The 24,738-nt window shown below is 35.5% G+C and overlaps 3 protein-coding genes across 11 annotated transcripts in view; 2 read left to right on the plus strand and 1 right to left on the minus strand.

The window, feature by feature from the left end:
• REEP1 (receptor accessory protein 1) overlaps positions 1-6,343 on the plus strand; it is a 71,574-nt gene extending 65,231 nt beyond the window's left edge. For 2 of the 5 annotated variants that reach the window (XM_058182914.1, XM_058182910.1), the window contains one exon: positions 957-6,343. In XM_058182914.1, the coding sequence (XP_058038897.1) occupies positions 957-1,137 (181 nt within the window). In that variant the 3' untranslated portion in view covers positions 1,138-6,343. The remainder of the gene's footprint in view (positions 1-956) is intronic. The other 3 variants (XM_058182909.1, XM_058182913.1, XM_058182911.1) reach the window with 2 other exon arrangements.
• Positions 6,344-6,615: 272 nt separating this feature from the next.
• On the minus strand, positions 6,616-10,719 carry MRPL35 (mitochondrial ribosomal protein L35). Its single transcript, XM_058181649.1, has 4 exons — positions 10,632-10,719; positions 8,773-8,956; positions 7,072-7,216; positions 6,616-6,887 (listed from the first exon to the last, which is right to left on the minus strand). Exons 1-4 carry the CDS (start codon positions 10,663-10,665, stop codon positions 6,699-6,701), a joined length of 552 nt encoding a protein of 183 aa, XP_058037632.1. The 5' UTR covers positions 10,666-10,719; the 3' UTR covers positions 6,616-6,698.
• A 3,964-nt stretch (positions 10,720-14,683) lies between these two features.
• IMMT (inner membrane mitochondrial protein) overlaps positions 14,684-24,738 on the plus strand; it is a 36,725-nt gene continuing 26,670 nt past the window's right edge. The window contains exons 1-3 of one of the 5 annotated variants that reach the window (XM_058183403.1): positions 14,684-15,062; positions 23,263-23,336; positions 24,180-24,369. In XM_058183403.1, coding sequence (XP_058039386.1) covers positions 15,021-15,062; positions 23,263-23,336; positions 24,180-24,369 — 306 coding nt within the window. In that variant the 5' untranslated portion in view covers positions 14,684-15,020. The remainder of the gene's footprint in view (positions 15,063-23,262; positions 23,337-24,179; positions 24,370-24,738) is intronic. The other 4 variants (XM_058183401.1, XM_058183404.1, XM_058183402.1 and 1 more) reach the window with 4 other exon arrangements.

Consider the following 24,738-nt stretch of genomic DNA (forward strand, 5'->3'; position numbering starts at 1 on the left):
AACATTAGAAAGAAGTGATGGCTATTTTTTTTCTCTTTGATGAGGCTATAATCAGCCTGACATATTGAATGAAACATAATAGGCTTAAGTCCCAAAAGAATGTACTTATGGAGAGAGAAGATTCTATAGTTGAGTTGTGGAGATCTAAAAAGATTTGTTCCACAGCTTTGACTGTACCAGAACCATAGCAACAGGCATATTTAATATGTGACTTACAATTGATTGTGTCCTCTAGCAGACCAGATGTAAGAATGTTGATTCAGATTGTAAAGAATATTTGGGCAGAGGCAAAATCCAGTTTGGTACTAAAGCATGCTGCATTATTTCCACTGAAATGTTTCATTGTGTAGCTATAAACTGCCAGCCTATTAAGTTTGAATTGTGTGTTTCATCCCAAACTGTTTCAAGCTATCTTTGAAAATCTAAACAGGCACTGCAATGGGAATATTGTGGAATAATGGATAAGGAACTAACATAATCCTGGGGAGACACAGGTTCAAATCAGCCATGAGAACTACGTTTGGGCCAGTCACCTACCCTCAACTCAAACTTTTTGAGGTTGCTATGTGGGAATAAAGGGTTGTGATTCTGAGAACTCCTGGAGAAAATGCAGGATAAAAACGCATACCAACAAATACATGGTAAATTAAAACAATGCAACGTTATGTTGAACATAGGCTTTTGCCAACCACACAGGATTGCAATTTCCAATGCCCATATTGGTTAGAATAATAAATTGGCTAAAATGATTTATAGGTCTTATATTCCTATTGGGTGCTTTGCATTGTATTAAAGCAGAGGATTGTTCCAAGAGTAACATTTGCTTAGTTTATTTTCCTGAAAATCAAGGTTGCTTTTTAGACCTTTTTATTCGTACTTGCTAAATACTTACATTAAGTTGCTTTGTTCAAATTGTATGCATGGAATAATAATTTTTTGTGTTATGCTTTTGGCAGGCACCGCCTAGGAGCCTTAGACCTCGTTTCAGGAAAAAAAGTACCTCATCTTCTACCACCAAAACCACGAGTGTGTGATGAACCATCCAGCACCAAGATCCACAGAATGCCTCTCTTCTGCCTTAAAAGATCTACATTATTGTATGTGAGGGGGGGAGGGGTGAGAGGGATGTGTTTATGATATTGTAGCATTTTAGAAATGAACTTTCTTGTTCTCTTTTTCTTATGCTGCCACTCGTGTTGCATTATAGTTTTCACTGGCAGAAGTAATGTTTCTTCCTCCCCCGTTTGATTTCTTTGCAAAATAGTGGTTTTTTGCCCCCGTTACAGTGATGGGGTTCAGTATTTGTAACCATTAAGTTACATGATTTTACCTCTGTTATTGAACTTAGAAAATGAATTTTTATGTTTCAAAATCGTATTTATTTGGGGGCTTAATAAGTATATTGTGGATCAGTAAGGGCCAGATTTTTTCAGACTGTGAATGATGTATTAAGATTAATTGTTTTGACAGTAAAAGTAGTGAAAATATAAAAACAAACCTAAATATGTTACTATTTCTTCTGTGCATTCATTTATGTGGTTAATTATTGTATATTCTGTTTCTAAATCTGTATAAAAAATGGACCCACTGGAGTCTTAGAAATGTAGAGATGAGAAACATATTTATAGGACTATACCACTGATGAATCTTTGGTTTGATGCCATAACTTTCTTAAGACTGATGTCGTTACTAACTATGAAATCAGGTAGACATTGCATTCACACTAATAGAGCTAGAATTGTGCTATTAAGAAATTCACTGTATAAAAACACATTGGTACAGTATTATCTAACATGTTGACCATTTTAATGGGCAATAGTGTGACATGTGTGAGGCATGTTTACGGTTGCAGTAATGAATGCTAAAGTGCAAATCGTAATTAGTTTTGGGTGCAAATCAGTCCTTTGCCCATATGATTTTAATCCTGTCATTCTCCCAGCTCACACATTATCATTTAATTTAGAGAAGTTCACAGATTTCAGCAGTAATATAGCTTCTGGTATAGATTACAAGAGTCTGTAGTTAGATGGTACAGTTGTAATTATAGAAAAATTGTAAACAAGGAAAACATATTAGGATTAATGTATTTTAGCTTTGGATTGATGTCTCCTATACGTGTAAAGCATGAACTCTTGAAGATTAAACTACGTATAAACATTTGTGTTTGCCTTTGTAGCTATCTCATTAAAAACAAAAGTACTGTAGAACATAAACATGTTGACACTGAGGATAAATAGATTGTGTATGACACCACTAATCTAATCTCCTTCAGGCAAGATTTTGAAATGACTGTATTTCAGTCTCCATGGTCAACCTTACTGTATAGATAGATAGATAGAATTCTTTATTGGCCAAGTGTAATTAGACACACAAATATAAAGTGGATATCTGAAGTAAATATATAGGATTTTTCCTAGCATACTTTGGTATTAGATTGAGACTTCCTAACTCTCTTAAAATTCAAAAAAAAATTATTGTTGTAACAGCAACATATCAATAGCAGTATATGAAAAATAATAAAACAATTGTCTCCAATTTAAACCAAATTTGGACCCGTTGCCATTTCAATCAGTAAATAAACAATTTAAATGGCAGCTAGAAAATATTAAGTTAAAGGACAGGTATCTCAAAATCTTTGATGTATCAGTTTGCATATTTATTAAGATTCTATAGGCATATTTTGTCTGTCTCGCTCATACATATGTACCCACTTCATTATTATATGAAACAATAGAAGACATAAGAGTTTTGCCATTGTGTTATTATATGTAATTGAATTTTTTAGAAAAAAGTTGATAAATTTATATTCATTTATGCCAAAAAGATATGTTTCTTCTCAAATTCTATGACACTTTATTTTACTTAAAGCTAATCAATGTCCTTTTGATCAGTTGTTTACTAAAAATATGACTGTTCTGGGCTTCGTTTTGTAAATACTGAAGTGACATTGTTGAAATTGCCTTATCTCTTATATGAATTCATTGTAAAATTATTTCTATCTAGCAAATGTTCTAATGCAGCTGAACTGTATGCTCTATATAGCTCAGTGAGAATCATGAAAGGCTACTTAATAATACATTCTGGTGGATTTTTAATCTGTAATATTGTTGGAAACAAATTGGTCCTGGCTGCTATAGTAAACTGTTAGATATATGTAGCAAGACCCATTAGTGCTGGGGATTTGAAAACTCAAGGCACGTACTTTCTACCAAAATACTGGGACTATTGTATTTCCATATAATGATGTGCTTTACTGTACACATTTAATGAATAGTTGTTTCCATTTTCCAATATTTTTTGGATCAATATCAGAAGTGAAATGTGTATCCAAGAAAACTCCAATTTCTACATTACTGAGTCTGAAATGCCTGAGTTGAACTGCAGATGTGGGGGCATCAATGGATCGTATCAGGAATATCTAATGCGTTCCATCAGCAGTGTTCCTGCTACAGAAGTTTTAGTATGATAAAATGAACTGAGACTATAGAGAAAATTCCAATATATAAAGGAAAAAGGATCCTTTGCCCTGCTGCTTTTTAAATAATAGTGAAAGTGGAATGCCTTTGTCTTCATGCCAAACTGTATTTCCAGTTTTCAATCTAGCCACCATCCTAGAATTGTACATCCAAGTACTAAATAGATCTGACTCTCTTTTTTAGCTGCATAATAGCTAAGCTTGCTACCTGCTGCCACCCTTTGTAAATGCAAACCTAGCACAGTATTACAATACCTCGCATTTACTAAATACTCAATCCAGATTTTTTTTCATGAGGAAATAAGCCAGTGGTTTAGGTCCATAATCTGTAATTAGTTTATTATTATGGTCATAGACCATAAAAATAAGTACCTCAATATCAACTAAATATGATATATAGTATATTTGGATTTACCCTTTTTGAAGCAGTTGTTTATTTCTGTCATAGCCAGTATATTGAATCTGGCTATGCTAGATTCTTTGCCTCCTGATTAATTAATAGGAGGTTGACATAATCATCTTCAATCTTGGCTAAATATTGTCATAATGGGAAATTATATATACACACACACCCTTCCACCTGCCTTTTGAAGGGAGTCTTTGTAACTTGATGATATATCATATATATAATATATGACAATATATATATTAGGTTACAAAATCTCCCTTCAAGAGGCAAATTGAAGGGTATTTTAGAGACCAGTGTAAAACCTCTTTTGGCATTTTAATATCAAAAGATGATAATAAACATAGTAGGCAGGTGCAATAGTTTTTAGGGATTGATCGGTATGAGGTAAGGTGGATCTGGATGAAATCATTCTGGAATTTTTTTTGGCATGTTGCTTAAATAATTAATTGGCATTTTAAAAATTATTAAGATCAATGCATTAGGGGAAGGTTCACGGTACCTTGGGGTGGAATTTAAATGATTTCCATCAAGAAGACTAGAATTTATTTTTTTAAGAGAATTGCCAGACCTCTTGGGTTGAGAATTAATTTAAGCCAATAACTAGATGCTTGACCCATTTCATTCTTGGCCTATGTCTGGAGTGCATCATGAAACCCAAAATGTAGCTCTTAGAATAGCTAATTGAATAGCGCTATATTCTAGGCACATATTTGAAAGCTGTAAATTAGCTGTATTATTGCTTTGATCACAAACACTTTTAGTCAGCCTAGTATATGATTACCTCCTTTCATAAAAAAAAGCCTTAAGATAGCTGCTGCACTCCTTTTTACCTTCTCTTTTAAAAACTGAATTCAGGCCTTTAAGTGCCTGCCAATAACTGTTCTGAAATATTGAAAAGACTGAACCTGTTCTATAACATTCCCATTAATTTGCCATGAATATTTATATTCAGCAGATCTTTTTGAATAGATCATTAAGTTTTGTTTTTTTGATAATTAATAATCAGACCAGTATCTGTTGTTTAGGTCCTAAAGTTGGTATATTTGCCTTAGTCTTTGAACCTTTACTCTTGAGACACAGGAAGCAATGTTCAGTGAGAGTCTGCTTTTTTGCCTACCAAAGGCATAGATATCATTGATACGCTGTCATCCCCAATTAGAAGATTCAGATGCTCAAAAGGCTACCAAAGAACTTGAATTGCTGCTACCAATTAGAAAACTTAAAGAGGGCAAATGGAGAAATAGTTTTTACCTACTCAAAGGCAACTTCTTATGCAATTAGTGGTTAAGGCATCATGTTAGAAACCAAGAGACTGTGAGTTCTAATCCCACTTAGATATGATAGCCAGTTAGGTGACTAGATCAGTCACTCTTTTCTCAGCCCAATCCATCTCACAAGATAGTTGTTATGGGGAAAATAGGAGGAAGGAATATTAGGTAGGTTAGCCATCTTGAGTTATTTATAAAAATAATAAAGGTGGAATATAAATATAAATGTTAAGCAGAAAAACTGCTCCATATTCAAGACAAAATCTGCAAGCAAAAATTAAAAAGAATATATGTGGAAAGAGGAAATAAAATTCTTATTAAATAAGATATTATTTAGAAAAAGAAGACAAATCCTGAATACAATATTGGATGGTCCCTAGCCAAGTGTACATGGTCTACTACTTTCAAGCTGTGCTCTGCAAGATATATGTATTAAATGTATGAAAGTGTATTTGTGGTAAATGTTTCATAAGTAATTTTTCTTTTTTGCAATAACATATTTTATATTTGGCACACTATGTGTATTTGGAAAGTTACATTAATGTCTAACATCTCAGATTAATCTGGATAACTAAGGTGTTTTTCCTCTTTTGAGTTATAGCAAATTGCATAGAGCACTAAAGAATGCACTGTGTGATCAGACACTACAACAGTATTCCAAAGGTCAATGTTTTATTATGCTTGATAAACACTGAAAATAAAGTCTTAAACTTTTCTTTTCTGAAAGAAATGGCTGTTCTGTTCAATAATATTATGCTTAATTGTATGGTTTTGTAGTGCTCTATTTCTTATAAATGTTCTATCTCTTCAATACTTTCTGTGTTGTCATTGAAAGGCTTCTTAAGAGCTCTCAGAGATACCAAAGAATTACTTAGAGAATCAAAGTGGCATTCTGGTTAGTTTCAAACCAGGACCATAAAAAGTTAAATTCAAGTTTCTCATCAGTTTGAACTTTAGTTGGTGACCTATCAATTATTTTCTCACTCAAAACTAAACCCTGTTTTTGGAGATAATTATCGAAGTATATCCTTCTGAACTCCATATAATAAATAATTGAAAAAATAGATTAGTGTGCCTTATTTTTTTCAGATAGCAGTAAGTTAAATTTATCCCAATATTTACCCTGACAAATGTATCTGTTTTCTTTAATAATTTAAAAAAAACAGTGAAGGCATAACTCTCCAAGAGCACTTCTTTAAATTGTACATGCTTAGTCAGAAGTAGGAAAATGGTCCAAAATTACTAATTTGAGTTGGACAATCCCATAAATCACTATCTAAATAAAAAAAATAATGTCTGAACAAAGTTGCAATTCTTATTTAAAAGCAGGATTTAAGGACTAAATTAAATTAATACTAAACCATTCAGATGCACAATATTTGGATTGTGATGCTTGAGACCATGGTAAGTCATATAAACTACCGTGTATCAATCAGTTTGTGCAAATAAAACAAACCAATCTGTTATTGTGCATAAGTAATTTAATAGAAGTTTCCTACATGGTTGCTAAAAAAGTAGGATAAAATGATTAATTGCGGTTGACAATTCACAAGTGAAGATTTGTACGATCATGATATTTCTGATAGGGATCATTGGCATACCATGTTCTTCTTTTCCAGAAGGAAGTAGTCATTTTATCAAGCATCTTACTTTGTGTTTTGTTGCAGAATACATGTTCCCGCAAGCGCTTCATCCGGTTAGCCTTTTTTTTCCACACTTTTTTCTTGTAGCCAGCCTACCAACCAAAGAGCAAAAGATTTAAATCTCAAAAAACAGATGCCTATATATAAAAAGACAAATTGTTAAGATCACTATAGGCATGTACTTCATTTTGATCATTTTGTATTTCTTCATTAACAGGGAAAAGGTGACTCATGCACATAAGAAAATCCCGTATTTAATGAAGAAAACATTCTTACCCTTCTTCTTAGCCAGAGGCCACAGTGCAATCGGAGGAATCTCTTAACCACTGGTTTCACAGTTTTTCTTTTTCCTTTTCGCAAGCTGAAACTGATGACTGTCCTTACTTGCTGATGAAGGATATTCTGAAGCAGAGGTGCCACTCTAATATTTATATCAAATCAAGAAAATATAAAACCAATTCATTATGTAATATAAAATTTAATTCCTGCCCAAGTAGCACAGAAAATGTACATCAACAATTCCATCAGTTCTTCAAAACATTGCCTTCTATTCTCAAATGTATTTATAAAATTACTTTTGTCATACAAATGTTACTGAAAAACAATCTAGTTTATACTGGACAAAGCATATAACTGAATTCCATAAAAAAGCAATCCCCCCACATTTGCATCTCAGAATTATGTTTGCTTTTACCGATTCTTACAGTAATTCTTCATAATGGAATAATTTTTATGATCGAACCTGACTGCGTACCTCAAATTCTTTCTGCAGTACTTCCTGACAAATGGAGTCAACACTATAATACATTATAGTGATGGAAGGCTTACATGAAAGTTCTATATGTGGGAAGCCCACATATGCATATGCATGTGCAGGGCGCAAGCGTGGGGCCATGCGCACATCATGGGGGGTGGGCACATGCAGGGTCCTGCACGCACTTGCACAGGATGCATGCACGGGGGACACACATGCATTGCATTTGGGGGTTCAGACATGCACGCGGTCTGGAAAATGTTGGCCATCACTACTCTATAGGGATATTTACTTTAACCATCTAAGAAGAGTTCTTGATATTTTGCCAAGGACAACTATTTTCAATCCTTAAATATAGTATGGAATGTATCAATAATGAAATATCTAATAAAACACTGCCCCCAACCTTTTTGGCACTAGGGACTGGTTTCATGGAAGACAATTTTTCCTCTAACAGGGCTGTGTGGGTTTTTTTGGTTTTTCTCGCTTGCCCCCAGCTCACCTCCAGCTATGCAGCCTAATTCCTAAGAGGCCAAGAACCAGTTCATGGCCAGGGAGCTGGGGAGTCCTGTAATAGAATACTGGAGTACCCTTTTCTTTTTTGTGATCAAGAACTTCTTCATTAGACAAAGAGTGTATTGATTCATTGTATTAGCCATATTTTATGCAATTGTTGTTTATGGAATAAGCCACAATTGGCTGGATTTGCTCAACATATAAACTAAAACCAAACAAAAGACATGGTGAGTAGGCATTATTATAAATCTACTCATTTGAAATTAAAAGAGACATTTTGTGGCTAAACCATAGATAAATCATTATCTCCTGGTAAAAATTATCTTACAAACTGAATTATGAAAATAGTGAAAAGAAAAAAGATGGTAGAATATGTAATATTGCGAACCCTGATATTACAAAACACTGTCTCTTTTAAGATCAGCAGGTCTCTACCCTCTTAGCTTTCCAGAAATGTGGCATTGGGAAAGCAATGTTAAAGCCTAGGGGACTGTACAGTTGGATGGAAGTTGCTGGATTAGGTGCTACACTTTTCCTTTTTGCTTGTTGGACTATTTTATCACTGTGTTTTTATTATTGCTGTTAGCTGTCCAGAGTTGTGTTCACAAGATGAGAAACCTTATATACTTTTTAAATAAATAAATAATCATAAAGAAAGAAACTAAATCCATATTTACCAAATTTCAACTCTGTTAAAAACCACTTACCTGTTTGTTAAAGAGAAGGAAAGTCCAGATGAAGTACTGCCTAAAGACGAAAAAGGTTTTTTGATAGAATCTGTGAATATTTGCCTCTGAGAAATATGAAATGAAGACAGTCGATAAATTGGAGTTACAGTGCATGAGCTGCTGTAGACTGAAGGGACCAAAGAGCAAAAAGATCGTAAAATTCCTACAAAAAAACAAAACAAAAAACAGAATATGAGTAACATGGTAAAAGAACTCAGCACAAGTTGCAGAAACTTCTTCCTGATTATCGTTCATAACTATTGTCTATTTAGGAATTATGAGGTGACATGGAAAAATTATTCTATCTCGATTAGGAATCAGAATGGGATTCAGTGGCAGAATTTTTTATTGACAGTGGAGCAGATTTGAAGTAAGAGTGGATTGTCAAGAGACAGCAATTAGATATATAGTCATGATAATGCACATTCAGTCTTCAGGACAGGATTTTTTTTGTTTTTTATTCCCTGCTTAAACAGCCAAATTAAGCAATTAGCCATTTTAGTATTCATGGCTAGCAAGGCCATGCATGGAAAATAAAAAACTACAGTATTATCAAGATGGTTCACATCATAATTCAAAATATAATTTCGATTTTATCAGAATACATACCATTTGGAACTACCTAACACTAAGCCAAACTCTGAAATATTTAACAGCAATATTTTATTCTATAGCTTTCTATAGCTATAATCTGTTTATGTTTTTACATCATATTAAGCAATGAGTTTCTTAATTTTGACTGGTTTCATCGCCATAAACGAAACCAAAGAGATCAAATTATATCCTAGAACATTGTGTGAAGCCACTTGTGAGTTTATACTTCATTTCGATAAAATTGCTTCTTTATACACACTTTGTTTCTCACCTGCTTTGGCATATTAATTGTTGGGAATAGACTAGATACGAAGACTTCGATTTCCTCTCTCTCTCCTCTCCCTCCATTTTCAATAATTTCATTTCCCCATATTTCCTTTGCACTTTTTACTCCTAAGTAATAAATTCAATAAACTCCTAAGTAATAAATCCAATAAGTTTCAAGATTGTGTCAAAACATTAAGATGTGTAGAGAGCAGCAGTGCTCATAAAATGAATCAATACTGTTATTTCATAGCAATATAAAATACCCCCTAAATGAATATGGACTAATAAAACAGTAACTTACCAGGAAGTATGCAAACCAGCAAATCTCCGCTCCTTCATTACAACATCAACTTATGAGGAGCATCTTCGCCTAGCTTTTCTTTTGCACAAAATAGAGTAACTGAGATGGGAAACAACTTGCTGACCACAATTTGGACAGCAATGCTAGTCAGAAGCTGTATCTGCATCACCATCCAACCACAATCTCTCATTAATATCTTCTTTCGCCTTTAAGATGCACATCTCATCTCAACTATTTTGACCAGCATTCCCAACTATAAAAGCGAAGAGGGTACTCTTTCATGTTTAAAAATACACTTGAAATCTTCATTTTGCTACTAAACCCAATTAATCCAAAACTGTAAGTATTACAATTGAGCTGTGCAGCAGAGATGGGATACTATGGCCCCTTTATGACCTGTGGACTTCAATTCCCAGAATTCCTGAGCAAGCATGGCGGGCTCAGGAATTCTGGGAGTTGAAGTCCACAGGTCATAGTGGAGCCATAGTTCTCCACCCCATATAGTATCCCAGGTAGTATCGTCCCTGCATACAAATATACAATTACCCAGATTTAGAGGCATTTATAATGAGCTCAAAGATTTCGCAGCAGTAAGCTATCTTTTTTTGCTCCTCTACTCGTCATGAACCAACAGACCCAAGAAATTTCCGTTTGGATTCTCGTCTTGTTCACTGACCTGAAAATCGCCGCACCGCAGCAAATGCAGCCATCTTTCTTCCCTCCTCTCCGTTCTGCCTCGCTACGGCAACTGTAGGGAGTCAATACTAAGCAAAAGCGAAAGTGAATTTACGCAACATTCTGCAGCTTTTCATCCATTACCTGTAAAAATCAGGAGGGTGTAATTCTATTCTTCTATTCTTTTTCCTATAAAAGTGTCAGGAAATTTCTTTTGGAAATTAATCCAAGAATATTACTTGTTAGTTTTAGTTATCTGATTTATTGGGCTGCAGATATCATGCTAGTCTCTAATACTTTTTTTTATTTTGGCTGAGTTGTTGTATAAATGTTGTATATAATGCTAATTCTGACTTATTCACTAAATCTCAATTAAGCAAAACATGGTTTAATACGTATTATAGAAAATTAACACCTACCCCACTCCTAGAAAAATGAAATATTTTAGGAAATATTAAAAAGGCAGAATATTATATTTCCCTTCAGCTCCAGGGTTAAGACATAGCTCTCATGAAATGATAGGATTAGCACTTTATGCATCTAGCAATAGAACTCACCACATGGCACCTGGGGAGATTTTATCATTCAGCAAGATTCAACCAAGCAGACAACCTACAAAGTTACCTCTGCATGGCCCAATCGGAGTCTGACAACCAATCAGAATACATTTCTTACACAGGAAGAGGACGCTCCAAGGTACGGCCCAAGAGAGGGTATAAATACTGCACAAGTCAAAAAGAGGGCTGTGAAAATATTTACAGACCCTCACATCCTGGACATAAACAGGATTCAACTCCTACCCTCAAAACAACAGTGGTCCGTGAAAATTTTTTGGTGGTCTGCAGAAAAATTATTTGCATTTTTTATATTGTACTAAATGCTATTTATCTTTTAAAAAATCATATTAGTGGTCCGCGGAATTTAAAATTAGGAATTTAGTGGTCCCTGAGGTCCGAAAGTTTGGTGACCCCTGCTATAGAAAACTGCACATCAGAACAGCTAGACACAAGAAGAGTTTTTTCCCGAACGCCATCACTCTGCTAAACAAATAATTTCCTCAACACTGTCAAACTATTTACTAAATCTGCACTACTATTAATCTTCTCATTGTTCCCATCACCCATCTCCTTCTACTTATGGCTGTATGACTGTAACTTTATTGCTTGTATCCTTACGGTTTATATTGATATTGTTTCCTGATTGCTTATTTGTACCCTATGACTATCCTTAAGTGTTGTACTTTATGATTCTTGATGAACTTATCTTTTCTTTTATGTACACCGAGAGCATATGCAGCAAGACAAATTCCTTGTGTGTCCAATCACACTTGGCCAATAAAAAATTCTATTCTATTCTAAATCTCCCTCCTACCCATGTGCTCTTTTTGCCAGGACCACAAATCATGTGGTCCTGTTCATCATTAAACCATCTTTCCAAGAAGTCTCTGTATTTCCAGGGACTTTCTTCCCACTTGGAACTGAAGCCAGATGGATATTTCTTCCAACAATAGTATAAGCAATTATTTACCACGTTGGACTATTTCTACTTGGCCTTCCATTCAAAATTATTGCACATCCAGATCTGATGCATACTTAGTATGCTGTTTTCTCAATATGAAATGAAATCCCAGCCATTTTTTTAAAAAAAGTCTCATTAAATATCATTCAACTGATTAACACGATTTGCTACATTATAGTCTCTATTATTTATTTTGTATCCTGCTTTTATTGTCTTTACAAATAGTGAACAAGACAGCGAACATATCCAATTCCAAACACATTTTGCTTCTTTTCCCCCAACAACCAAGAAGAAGGATTGGGCTGAGGGACAATAATTGGCACAAGGTTACCCAACTGGCTTTCATGGCTAAGACTGGACTTGAACTCATGGTCTCCCTCTTGTCTGGTGCCTTACCTACTAGACCAGTGGTAGTCAACCTTTTTATACCTACTGCCCACTTTTGTATCTCAGTTAGTAATAAAATTTTCTAACAGCCCACCGGTTCCACAGTAATGCACTGTGTATTGTCGTCTGCGCATCGTGGATTGGGTTTTGGGGGGGTGCAGGCTACCAGCTCTGTTTGTCTGTTACAGCTGGGTGGTGTGGGGGGAGATGCGCTAGCTATTCTGGGACAAGGCTTTTTTGTTTGCGGTCACATAATAGCGCCATTTAGCTTCACTTGTGTAACAAGAACTAAACTTATGCGCGGGCGATACAAATAGTATATTTTCAGAAATTTGAATTGTCACGGGGAATTTTATGAAAACCTAATGAAAATGTTTTTAAATAATGCTATAAAAATTTTTCAAAAAGTCAATTAAATTAAAAAGGAAAGTGCTTCAGTATCAGACAAAACCCCTACCGTCCACCATGAAAGCTGGAATGCCCACTAGTGGGCGGTAGGGACCAGGTTGACTACCACTGTACTAGACCAAACTGGCTCTGATTTAGTGAGTCCTTATGCCCTGGCATCTACTTTACAATACAAAGTTCTTAATCCAGGTCAGGCTTATTATATCATTTCAAACTGAAATATCAGCATTCAATATGTACATTCATATCCCTCTCATATTCCTTTTTCAAACAAGCAAATTTATGCAGAGTGCAGAAAAGGAGTAAGGAATTATAAGAAAAAGAGTGAACCACCCATAAATATAGTTTACACCAAGTCATTTACTGTACTTTGCCATGCTTTTCTACCCTAACAAATTATTGGGATTATTGAATGATGGAAGCATTTATAGCCAAGAATAAGCTATGCTTAAAAACGAAATTCAAGAGACAACATACATCAAACAAACAGGAAAACTTCAGATAACAAATCTATTCTTTTTTAATTTATATCCTTCTTTCTATGAAGAATTAAAAATCACAGGATAGTTGAAATGCTAGCAGCACTGTGTCAACAAATATGGAAAATGAGTAAATGAATAGAATAGAATAGAATAGAATAGAATAGAATAGAATAGAATAGAATAGAATAGAATAGAATAGAATAGAATTTTTATTGGCCAAGTGTGATTGGACACACAAGGAATTTGTCTTGGTGCATATGCTCTCAGTGTACATAAAAGAAAAGATACGTTCATCAAGGTACAACATTTACAACACAAATGATGGTCAATATAGCAATATATATCATAAGGATTGCCAGCAACAAAGTTACAGTCATACAGTCATAAGTGGAAAGAGATTGGTTATGGGAACGATGAGAAGATTAATAGTAGTGCAGATTTAGTAAATAGTTTGACAGTGTTGAGGGAATTATTTGTTCAGCAGAGTGATGGCCTTCAGGAAAAAACTGTTCTTGTGTCTAATTGTTCTGGTGTGCAGTGCTCTATAGTGTCGTTTTGAGGGTAGGAGTTGAAACAGTTTATGTCCTGGATGTGAGGGATCCGTAAATATTTTCACGGCTGTCTTCTTGATTCCTGCAGTATACAGGTTCTCAATGGAAGGCAGGTTGGTAGCAGTTATTTTTTCTGCAGTTCTAATTATCCTCTGAAGTCTGTGTCTTTCTTGTTGGGCTGCAGAACCGAACCAGACAGTTATAGAGGTGCAATGACTGGAGTTTAGAGGAAGATTGTTATCCAAGTGCCACCTAATACTGCTTTTTTAAAAATATACATAAAATACAGGAAATGAATAGGGGAGGGGGTAAGCAATAGCATTTTATGGGGTTCAGACAGCTTAAATTGAACAAAACACATTCCTGTCTGAAACATGCAGTGCTTTCTTTTTATATCTTTTAACAATATTAAGAGGTTGACATTATACTGCTCGTGTTTTATGATAAGTCTGAACATGAACATAATTCATTTTAATTATTTGATCCTTTTTTATAACTTCCACGAAAACGCTGTGGTACTGCATATGTTTAAAATAAACATTCCAATACAACATTGTTTCACGTTTTATTTTTTCCTTCCCTCCTTTACCAACAGCACACTTTGCAAGGCTATTGACACCGACACATCATAACTTTCACTAGAACGATTTAAAAATGAAAAATTAAAACTGTTTTATTTATATAATTCTTTTTTTTAATTTGAAAGAACACAGGAAATCTTTCTCCAGACAAAAAAAATATATATGACATGACGCCAAAATTATTCTCCGAGCCCAAGGCCCTCAGAACGATTCATTCTGCGCTTCTTAGTACGCGTGGCTGATGACGTTTTGTATTCCAATTGACCGCCATGACAGTCTCTGTATGATGGAGGGAGGCATATTTGCATATTCGCCGTTTACTCTATTTTGATTGGTAAACCCAAGCTCCTCCCTCCTCGTTAACGTGCTCTGGGCTCTTGTCACTGCGGGGGCAGACAGGCGGTGGCTCGCGAAGCTTTTTTTTTTTTTTTCCAAGCTTCGGCGGTCGGTCCTCGGCATCATCATGTTGCGGGTCTGTCAGCGCGTGGCCACCACAGCGGCTCAGGTGAGCAACGCGAGAGAGCTGGTGCCTCCGGCGCTGCTCCGATATCAGTTGCAGCCTTTTTGTCACGGGCGCCCGCTTCCCCCGTAACGAATTGGCAGGAGAAATGGAAGAGGCCTCTTGATTCCAGCGCGGCTTAACCGCAGCCGTGAGGAAAAAGCAGTATGCGGGAACTACTCAGTCGCCTCCCAGTTGCAGGAGATCGGGCGAGCGGGGAAATACGGTGGGAAACGGCTCCCTCGCTCGCGTGGCGTGCGTTTAAATTAAGCCTACTTTTCCCATCAGGCAGTGCGGGCTGGCGCCCCTTTTTCCAAGGGAGGCGGCTCCGAAATTTCTTGCCGCCTCGGCTTGCGGTTACTATTACTTCTATGACAGGCTTAATAAGAAAGATGAGAGCCTCAAATGCCGACCGGGCATGGCCGCTCTCGTTGCCTGCTAGGTGGTGGGGAAGGGCCTCTGGGGTTGGCAGGCGCCTTGGGTCACCTCTAATGCGGAGCAGGGCCTGTAACTCTGGAAGCTCTTGGTATTTCAAGGACTTCCTCCACCGTGTTGTCGTGAGAGGCAGCTGAGCGACATCCAGCCATCCATGCTAGTCACAGTCTTTGTGGGCACAGCCTTTGTGACAACATAGAAAGACATGACCTTGCTTGGAAAGCAATTTCTTAAAATTACCTATTGCTCTCAGTATTTCCTTTTTAGGAAGAGAAAGAATATGTAATCTGGAAGATCTGTTCCCTCATGAAAAGGTGTGAAACAGGTAGAGGTGATTTTGGTGATTCAGCCCATACTTTTGAAGAAACAATTCGATTCAGCATATTCCACAACTTTCTTACTAGTACTTAAAACATCCAGTGCGTATGTTTACTTTATTCTAATATTCCATTAAGTTTAGTTGCAAAATAAGCCTTTATAGAATTACTGTTTTTCATACTTTTTTTAAAATTAGGATATCTTAGTTTTAGTTTAGTTTTAGTTTTATTAAATTTTTATACCGCCCTTCTCCCGAAGGACTCAGGGCGGTGTACAGCCAAAATAAAATACAGAGTATAAACAATTAAAAGAAATTAAAAGAAACTATTAATAAATGGCCGATAATTTAAAAATTTTAAAAATTTACAAATGTTTAAAATCTCTAAAACCCCAATTTAAAATCACAATTTATGCCAGTCCTGCTTGAATAAATAAGTATGTTTTTAGCTCACGACGGAAGGTCCGAAGATCAGGAACTTGACGTAAGCCAGGGGGGAGTTCGTTCCAGAGCGTCGGTGCTCCCACAGAGAAGGCCCTACCCCTGGGAGCCGCCAGCCGACATTGTTTGGCGGACGGCACCCTGAGAAGGCCCTCTCTGTGAGAGCGTACGAGTCGATGGGAGGCATATGGTAACAGCAGGCGGTCTCGTAAGTATCTTAGGATTCTAATCAATTGTATCTTTGGAGTGCGGAAACATGGAACATACTCTAGCCCCCTAGAATAGCCCCATCGCACCAGAGACGGAAAATAGGCATTTGACTCCTTCCCACATGCTTGGATAATTAAGTGCTTAGAAATAACAGGAGTCAGTAGAAACTTCAGAAGTTTTGTGCAAAGATCAATGACACAATGGAAGGTATGGTTGCTGGTCGGTGATAGAATGGGAGAGGTTAATATCAAGAGAGGAATTTTCCAAGGAGACTAACTTTTGTTTGTCATTGCACTGATTCCTCTGTAAACAATACTAACTCGGGCCATAGCCAGCAAACAAAAACATATGCCAGGCTATTTACATGGATGATTTGAAGCTATTATGGAAAAACACCATCTCAAATAGAATCACTGTTCAACACTGTCCACATAGCTAAGATATTGCAATGGAGTTTAAACTGGATTAATGTGCCATGCTTATCATCAAATGAGGAAACATAGTGAAAACTAAAGCACTATGGAAATGCTATTAAGAGTCTGAATAAAGACAGCCTTGTAAATACCTGAGCGTCCTTAAAAGTTGACAATATCAAGCACATTGAAGTTAAAAAAAAGATTAAAAGTGAATACATCAAGAGAGTGAAGAAGATCTTAAAATCAAAACTCAAGGGGTTCAGTGGAAGAAACACCATCAAAGCAATCAACACCTGAGCAATTCCAGTCATTAAATACACCTCTGGAAAAGTCAACTGACTCAAGCAGAACTAAGAGTCCTGGATATGAAGACCAGAAAAATAAGGCAATGAATTGAGTGATCTATGCAGTGATGTTGATAGACTTTACTTACCAAGGAATATGGGTGGGCATGCAATGCAATCAGATAGTTGAAGAAAAGAAAAAAAGGGCATTGGAAGAATATCTGAAGGACAGTGAAGATGATTCACTGAAGCTACTATACCAGGAAGGCTTACTGAATACTGGAGAGATCAAAATGCCTTCCAGGAAGGACCAAATGAAGAACGGAAAGAAGGCATGGGAAGACAAAACATGGCAGTACAAAAAAAAATAGCAGAGGAAGTAGATAATAAGAATACCTGGCAATGCCTGAGAGCAAGAAAGTGGAAGAAAAGGAAATGGGCTAATTCTGGCTACACAAAATCAAGCCTTAAAGGACAAATGCATACAAAGCCAGATTTGAGAAGACAACAACAAATAGCAGTGCCACCTCTGCAAAAAAGGTGAAGAAAGAGCTGTTGCAAGATCACACTGACTGACTACAAGCAACGGCATGACAAAGCAGCAACAATGATATTTCAAAATCTGCAAGAAATATCATTTGCCTGCAAGCAAGAACTGATGGGATCATAAAATAGAGAAGGTCATACAAAACGAAGAAGCTAAATTGCTCTGGGACTTTAGAATCCAAACAGACAGGCATTTGCTACATGATATTCCAGACTTAACAATTGTCAATAAGAAAGTAAAAAAAGACTGGGTAGTGGACATGATAGTACCTGAAGACAGTGGAATAGAAGAGAAACAACTGGAGACGATAACAAAATACCAAACCTGTAAATAGAAATAAAATGTTGCAGAAGTAAGCAGAGATAGTCCCAATAGTAATAGTCATCTAGAGTGCAATCCTAAAACAACTGGAGCACCACTTGAACACCATCGGTATCACCCTCAATCAATTGCAAAAAGCAGCTTAATTCAGAACAGTTTACAACCATTCACATAGCCTATCCAAAGGAAGAATTGGATAGGTGGATAAAAATGCCAAATCCAGTCCAGACATCTGACTGACTGGGATGAACCATAATCTTGATTTTCCTTTGGAATTCAATTGTTAACAATTATATTCTGTTTTTTAGTTCATGAGGGGGTAAGTGAAAAATGTGATGCACAAACTATGTGACATGTCATTACATAATCATTGTATGTGTGGCCATTTTAACATCATGGCTTGTTACAGATGCTATGGTTAATGCTGGTTTACAGTAATGCTGTTAAAAATATTAAACAGTACATTTTTTAAAAAAATGGCAGTTATCAGGTTGTATTTAGCATTTAAGAAATGCTAAACATGAAGAAAGTTATTTGAAATGAAGCCTGAGCTTCCGCCTCAAAAGTAAGCAACAGCATGGTCAAATAAAAGACTTTGGCTATTATTACTGAAAAAAACCCTTGTTTACATCTAGATTTATTTGTACCATAGATATTTTTTTAAACATAGTGATGCTTACTATTTATAATTATACTAATTGTAACATAATATTTACAATATTTTAGCACATTTATTGTATATCAGTCTTTATTTAATGCTTGTACAATTGAATTGGGTGGTTCTATTATTTTAAAATTCACCTAAAATTAAAATGGATTCCATACATTGTAGTTGGCATAGAATCTTTTTGATACATATTGTACTTCTATATTAACATAATTTAAATATCTTTCAAATTTAATAAATCTTGAATGTCAGTAAAAAGACCAACATCCTCAATCCAAAATGTAAAGAATTATTCCTTAGACCACAGGCAGATCTGTTGCTTCTCATTTTCTTTTCTTTTTTTAATCTCTGAAACAGTATCTAATTGCTGCTGAAATTTGACAGCATGGTTTCTGTCTAAGCGGAGAATATAAAATAACTATAGTTAAATAGGTTAACCGTTTTAAAACTGTAATCAATGTAGCCATATCCATTTTTCCTCTAATTCATGTTCATTATTGTCCTTAGCGCTCTACCCTTTGAAATTTAATATTGGTTTATTATTCATTATACTGTATGGCATTCTCAAGGAGCTTAAGAGATATTATTCCCAGTTTCAATTTTTGTACCACTGTTCTGTGAAAATAGTTGGGCCAACAGAAGTTGCATCTAAGATTCTACATGTGCCTTATTGACAGACACCTCAGTGTGCCAGTATTCTGTTTAGAAATATTTTCATGGCTTTTTGTTAAAAATTATATATAGAACATAGGCATTTGTTTAAGTGCTTCCCAATTTTTAGTTTTGTGATACAGCCATTAGACTTTCAGTTTAATTTTAGTAATTACAGTTAACTGTAGGACAGTATCTCTTAAGATCCATGGAATAGCATATTCTGGGAATATCATGTACAGTAGGTGTGCTACATATTTTTGTGTTCAGTCACTCAGGCCTTGGTCATCTTGCGCTTGGACTAATGGAACATATTGTACATGGGGCTACCCTTGAGAAGCTATAATGGACCAGAATGAACCTCACATGAGTTTGTTTTTCTTTATTTAGGAAAAAAAATCAATGGACCAATAACACATATTCTGGATATCTACATACCAAGTAGCATCTCAGTAGCACTCATCTATCCAACGAGTACACGTAACCATCACAACTGAGATGCTACTTTGTATGCAGATATTCAGAATATGCATATTGGTCCCTCATATTCTTAAAAAATTTAAAAGCAAACTTCATCTGTATTCTTCAGTGAAAAGTGTGTTAATGTTATAAATCTGAAGTTTCAGTCTGATAACTTGTAATGCAGATTATTTTCTGCATTGAACATTATTACATTCTACTTTTATGGAAGAAAATAATCAAATTGGACAATGTTTTTAATCCAACAGTTCAATTAGCTGAGAACTGAAGATATGTCTAAGAGTGCCAGGGAGATTAAATACTATTCTAGACACCTTTTGCAGAATAGTATAATCTTTTTCATTACAAGTAGATGAAAGTTCTGATACAGCAAACACATTTGATGCATTTGTTAGATAGGATTATGAAGGGTCTGTTAGAAGAAAAATCCGATCTGGTTCCAAGCTGAAAGAAAGGCATTGGAAATAAAATGGAGGCTGTCTGGCTGCAAAGAAAGAAGTATCTTTATGAGCAGAACCAACAACAGCATATAGTTCTGGGACAGCTTGGCTTAGGAATTGATGGATTTTTATAGGGTTCTGAGACGCTCTAGAGCAGGAGTATCAAACTCAAGGCCTTCAGGCAGAATCCGGCCCATGGGGTGCTTAAATCTGGCCCGGGGGGGCACCTGGAAATAGCAAAGGACCCCCCCCCATGGTGCCACTGCTAGCAAAAGCAGGGCACAGTTGGGCTGCGTGCAGCTCCCGTGCACCCCGTTTTCAGCCTGGACGGCCTGCACCACTCTGCCAACAAAAATGGGATGCAGGGTGGACACAAGGGGTCCCCCACACCCTGTTTTGGTCGGCAGGGTGCTGCAGGAGGCGTCCATCCCGTCACTCCCCCAACCAGATTGTGGAGGAGAATACAATGCTGATCCAGTCCTCAAAGAAATCCATTTTGATACCCCTGCTCTAGAGGATTGTGCAATTGAGCCTTATGTCTTCTGCTTTCTAATGGTGGTGGTTAAATTGTATTATGTTCTAAAGGCCATGTCCTGTTCTTAGAATGTGGATGGGGGATGTAAATTTTAATCAACTCCAACCTTTTGTGCATTTGCTTATGAATAGATTGGCCCAGTCTTTCTTAATGGGCACAAAATGTCCATCTCTAAAGGCTTCAGGCATCTGCTGGTGGCTATTAAGAAAGACTGGGGCTGCTTTCTGCTTTTAAGAACATGTTTCTCCATTTTTCCTTTGGGGAAACATAATATTCTGCCTCTCTTAATATTAAGAATAAATAATATTTAATCTGGGGAGGAGGGGCTTCTTACAGGTCCAATCAAAATAATTTCTAATGAGTAATTGTCAGAAATTGTAAGCTTATCAGTGATTATACTATTGTTATATTATCCTGTTATATACTATTATAATGCATTATGCCATTCAAAATGTGAAACCTCCAGCCTTTCATCCATGAGTCACTTATACCAATACAACATTTGACTAGTTAACAGAAATAACTCACTTAAGCAGTGCAATTTTTTTCTTTTAAGTGAGTTAAATCTGAATGTACAGGTAGTCCTCAACTTGTGACTGCATTAAGTCCAAATTTTTGTTGCTAAGTTGTTAAGTGAATTTTGCTCTATTTTACATTTATTGCCAAAGTTATTAAGTGAATCACTGCAAATGTTAAGTTAGTAACATGGCTATTAAGTGAAACTGGCTTCCTTATTGACTTTGCTTGTCAGAAAGTTGATCGCAGGACTCTAGGACACTGCAAACATCATAAATACATATCAGTTGCCAAATGTCCAAATTTTGATAATGTGACCACGGGGATGCAATGGTTGTTGATGTCAAAAATGGTCATAAGTCACTACTTTCAATGCTGTTGTAACCTTGAAGTAACCACTAAATGAATGATTGTAAGTTGAAGACTATCTGTAAACAGTGCTAAAATTAAATTCATAAAAAGTTAAATCAAGAATTAAAAAGTTGATGTTAGCAAAAAGTTCATTTTTTTTCTTTGCCATAGTTACAAGAAAAATATAGTTTCTATATCAGGTGCAATTTCTGCAGCAATCAAAGAATATCTTTTGATCCATCTGAAAGCTTAAATGAATATTTTCTTTATTTTCTTTTCAATTGCTACCAGTAAAATGTGGCTAAGAACCAATTCATTGTTGGTGCTGCAATTAAGAAATGTTACAATTCAGTGCTTTAGAAAGAGATTCATTAAATAAACATTATCCACCTTAAAAGCATTGTAAGTACTATCAGTAGATTTTTGTTCGAACTCTAGAAATGAATATTCACATTTATCAGATTTCTAATGCCATTGTCAATGTATACATGTGAGAGTCTTTCCTAGCATTTAATTTTCTTCAAAAATAAAAATGTTGACTGAACATTTAATCATACTACTAGAGCATGGGTGTCAAATTCATAGTGTCAAGTTGCCATCACATGATGTATTGCGACAGTTTCCCCCTTTGCGTAGTTGGGATGGGTGTGGCCTGTGTGTGACACATCTGGCCCACGGGCTGTTAGTCTGACACCCTTGGACTAGAATTTCCTAACATAAATTTGCTTTGTTATACAAAAGAATGAACTTTTTTCATTTTTTAAAAGATAAGTGCTTAAATTTGAAAATTAAAAAAAATGGTCCCAGTTATTTAAATTATATTACTTTGCTTTAAAGTGATCTTAAAAATTGAGAACTAATTTGATTTTTAATATCATAATGTTATAAAAATGATAATGCTTGACAGTAGCCTAGTTGCTGTATTTTGAACCATTGGAAAAAGCTTGGGAAAACTAGAATATCCTAACATAGATTGTGTTGTAGTACTTTAATTGAATGTAAGCAAGGCATTAAAAAGATTATAAATTAATAACAACCAGCTCCCAAAGAGATTTCTGAATCTGGGATGGAAATTACAGTTCTTGATCTGATGTATTAATCAGATTAAATTCTTGCTCTCATAGCAATAGCAATAGCACTTAGATTTATATACCACTTCATAGTGCTTTACAGCCCTCTCTAAGCAGTTTACAGAATCAGCATACTGCTTTCAATAATCTGGGTCCTCATTTTACCAATCTCTATAGAAGGATGAGTCAACTTGAGCCTGGTGAGATTCGAACTGCCAAATTGCAGGCAGCTGATAGTCAGCAGAAATATCCTGCAGTACTGCATTATAATCGCTGTGCTACCATGGTTCCTAGGTATCCTAAAAATATTTTCAAGGTCATGGGGGGCTAGGGAGGTTGGAATCTGTATTATTTGTGGGTTTATGCTATCAAAATATCACTGAAGTTAAACTAAGGTGGGCAGAAGCCAATAAATAGTTATTTGCAAGGCTGCTGTAATAACAATATTAAAGATTAGTAAAACATGAGATAAATGAAATAAATTTGAACTAAATCATTATTCATAACGTATTGTATTTTTTTTTAGAATTGTCTTTGTAGTAAAAGTTCACTCCGTTCTTCACGACTGTCTCGTGGATATGCCTCATCTAGAGAACCTGGGTATGTAGATTCGTAAAACAGTTTTTTAAATTAATTATCAATAGAGATGATATAAGGAGCCTTCCTCTAAATATAGTATACAATTGTTATGCTAACTGGGAGATCTAAGGTATTTTTCTTGATAGATCAATGCTTTGGATACATATTTTTCTGAATCTTCCTTTATTGAATGCAAGAAATAAAAACAGTTACAAAACAAATGATATCCCAAACTAACTAAAAGTAAATATTATCATGCTTCCGACATTATTATATATCTTCTGGAAAAGGCAATCTTCACATCTCATATACACATGGTCTTTGCTTAAGAACTGGTCATTTTATAATCATTTGAAGTTACTATGGCAAGATAATGTTCGTAAATCAAGGGCCAGTTGTACTCATAAATTATGTTTGGGAAAACTCTGTTCATAGCTTGCCTGTTATGTGTTTAAAGTTGAGAAAGAGAAAAATCCCACTTTACCTTGAATTATATTAATGTTGCAAAGAGCAATTGTGCTGTTCTGAAGAAGAAGCTGCTTTGAGAAGTTTCTGACAGATGTTCCCAAGCAGTTTTTTATCTTCAAATCCAGCCTTCGTTATAATACATTGGATTATATTTTATATGTTATTGGGAATAGCGTTTATGTAATGATAATGATTTACAGAAGTTTGAAATTCCTCTCATTTGCATTCAAAGATATATGATGCTGATACTTACATACAAAAAGTTAAGGCTTTTTGATTGTTAACAATAAGTTAGCCTAGGAAGAAAGTAAAGATTTCTAACATATATCTGATGCTCTTCTCTCTTGTTATTTTTTAAAAAATACATATCTAAAAGGTTTTTCCTTGTTTTAACAGTGTCTCTGCAGGGAAAATAATTGGTGCCAGTGTTTTGTTTGTTGGTGGAGGAATAGGTGGAACTATTTTATATGCAAATTATGATCCACGCTTCCGAGAAAATGTAGAGAAGACAATCCCTTATTCCAGAGATTTGTTTGAAATAGTTTTGGGTCCTCTTCCTTCTAATATTTCAACACCAAAGAAACCAGTAAGGTTTTTTTTTTCTGAAGTGATATATGCTTTGTTTCCCCAATTAGGATTTGGAATATATTATATATATGTAATTCAAAAAGCTTCTTCAGGATATAATTTCTTTTCTAGAATGTATAAAGGTTACCTCAAAAAGATTATTTGATTTTGAGAATCCCCTTCAATGACGTTCTGGTTGAAGTTCTGATACTGTTCTTAGTATGTTAGCTTGTCTAAACTTTAGGGCTATATTTTTATCTTTGAAAATGAAATTCTTGTAAACTTTATTTATTTCATAGCTAAGGTGAAATTCATGATGAAGTTATATCATGTTACTAAGTACTGAGAAAGCAATAAGAATTTTCTTTTTCTCTCAGTGGGAATAAAG

This window comes from Ahaetulla prasina, chromosome 4 (assembly GCF_028640845.1).
Source record: "Ahaetulla prasina isolate Xishuangbanna chromosome 4, ASM2864084v1, whole genome shotgun sequence".
In the NCBI taxonomy this organism is placed as follows: Eukaryota; Metazoa; Chordata; class Lepidosauria; order Squamata; family Colubridae; genus Ahaetulla; species Ahaetulla prasina.

What these genes read in the sequence shown, in the direction of transcription:
- MRPL35 (XM_058181649.1), bottom strand. Translation starts at nt 10,665, where the DNA reads ATGGCTGCATTTGCTGCGGTGCGGCGATTTTCAG. An exon ending in TGCGGTGCGGCGATTTTCAG is followed by an intron (nt 8,957 to 10,631) that starts GTCAGTGAACAA and finishes GTTTTTTTGTAG; the next exon opens with GAATTTTACGATCTTTTTGC. An exon ending in GCCTCTGGCTAAGAAGAAGG is followed by an intron (nt 6,888 to 7,071) that starts GTAAGAATGTTT and finishes TTTGGTTGGTAG; the next exon opens with GCTGGCTACAAGAAAAAAGT.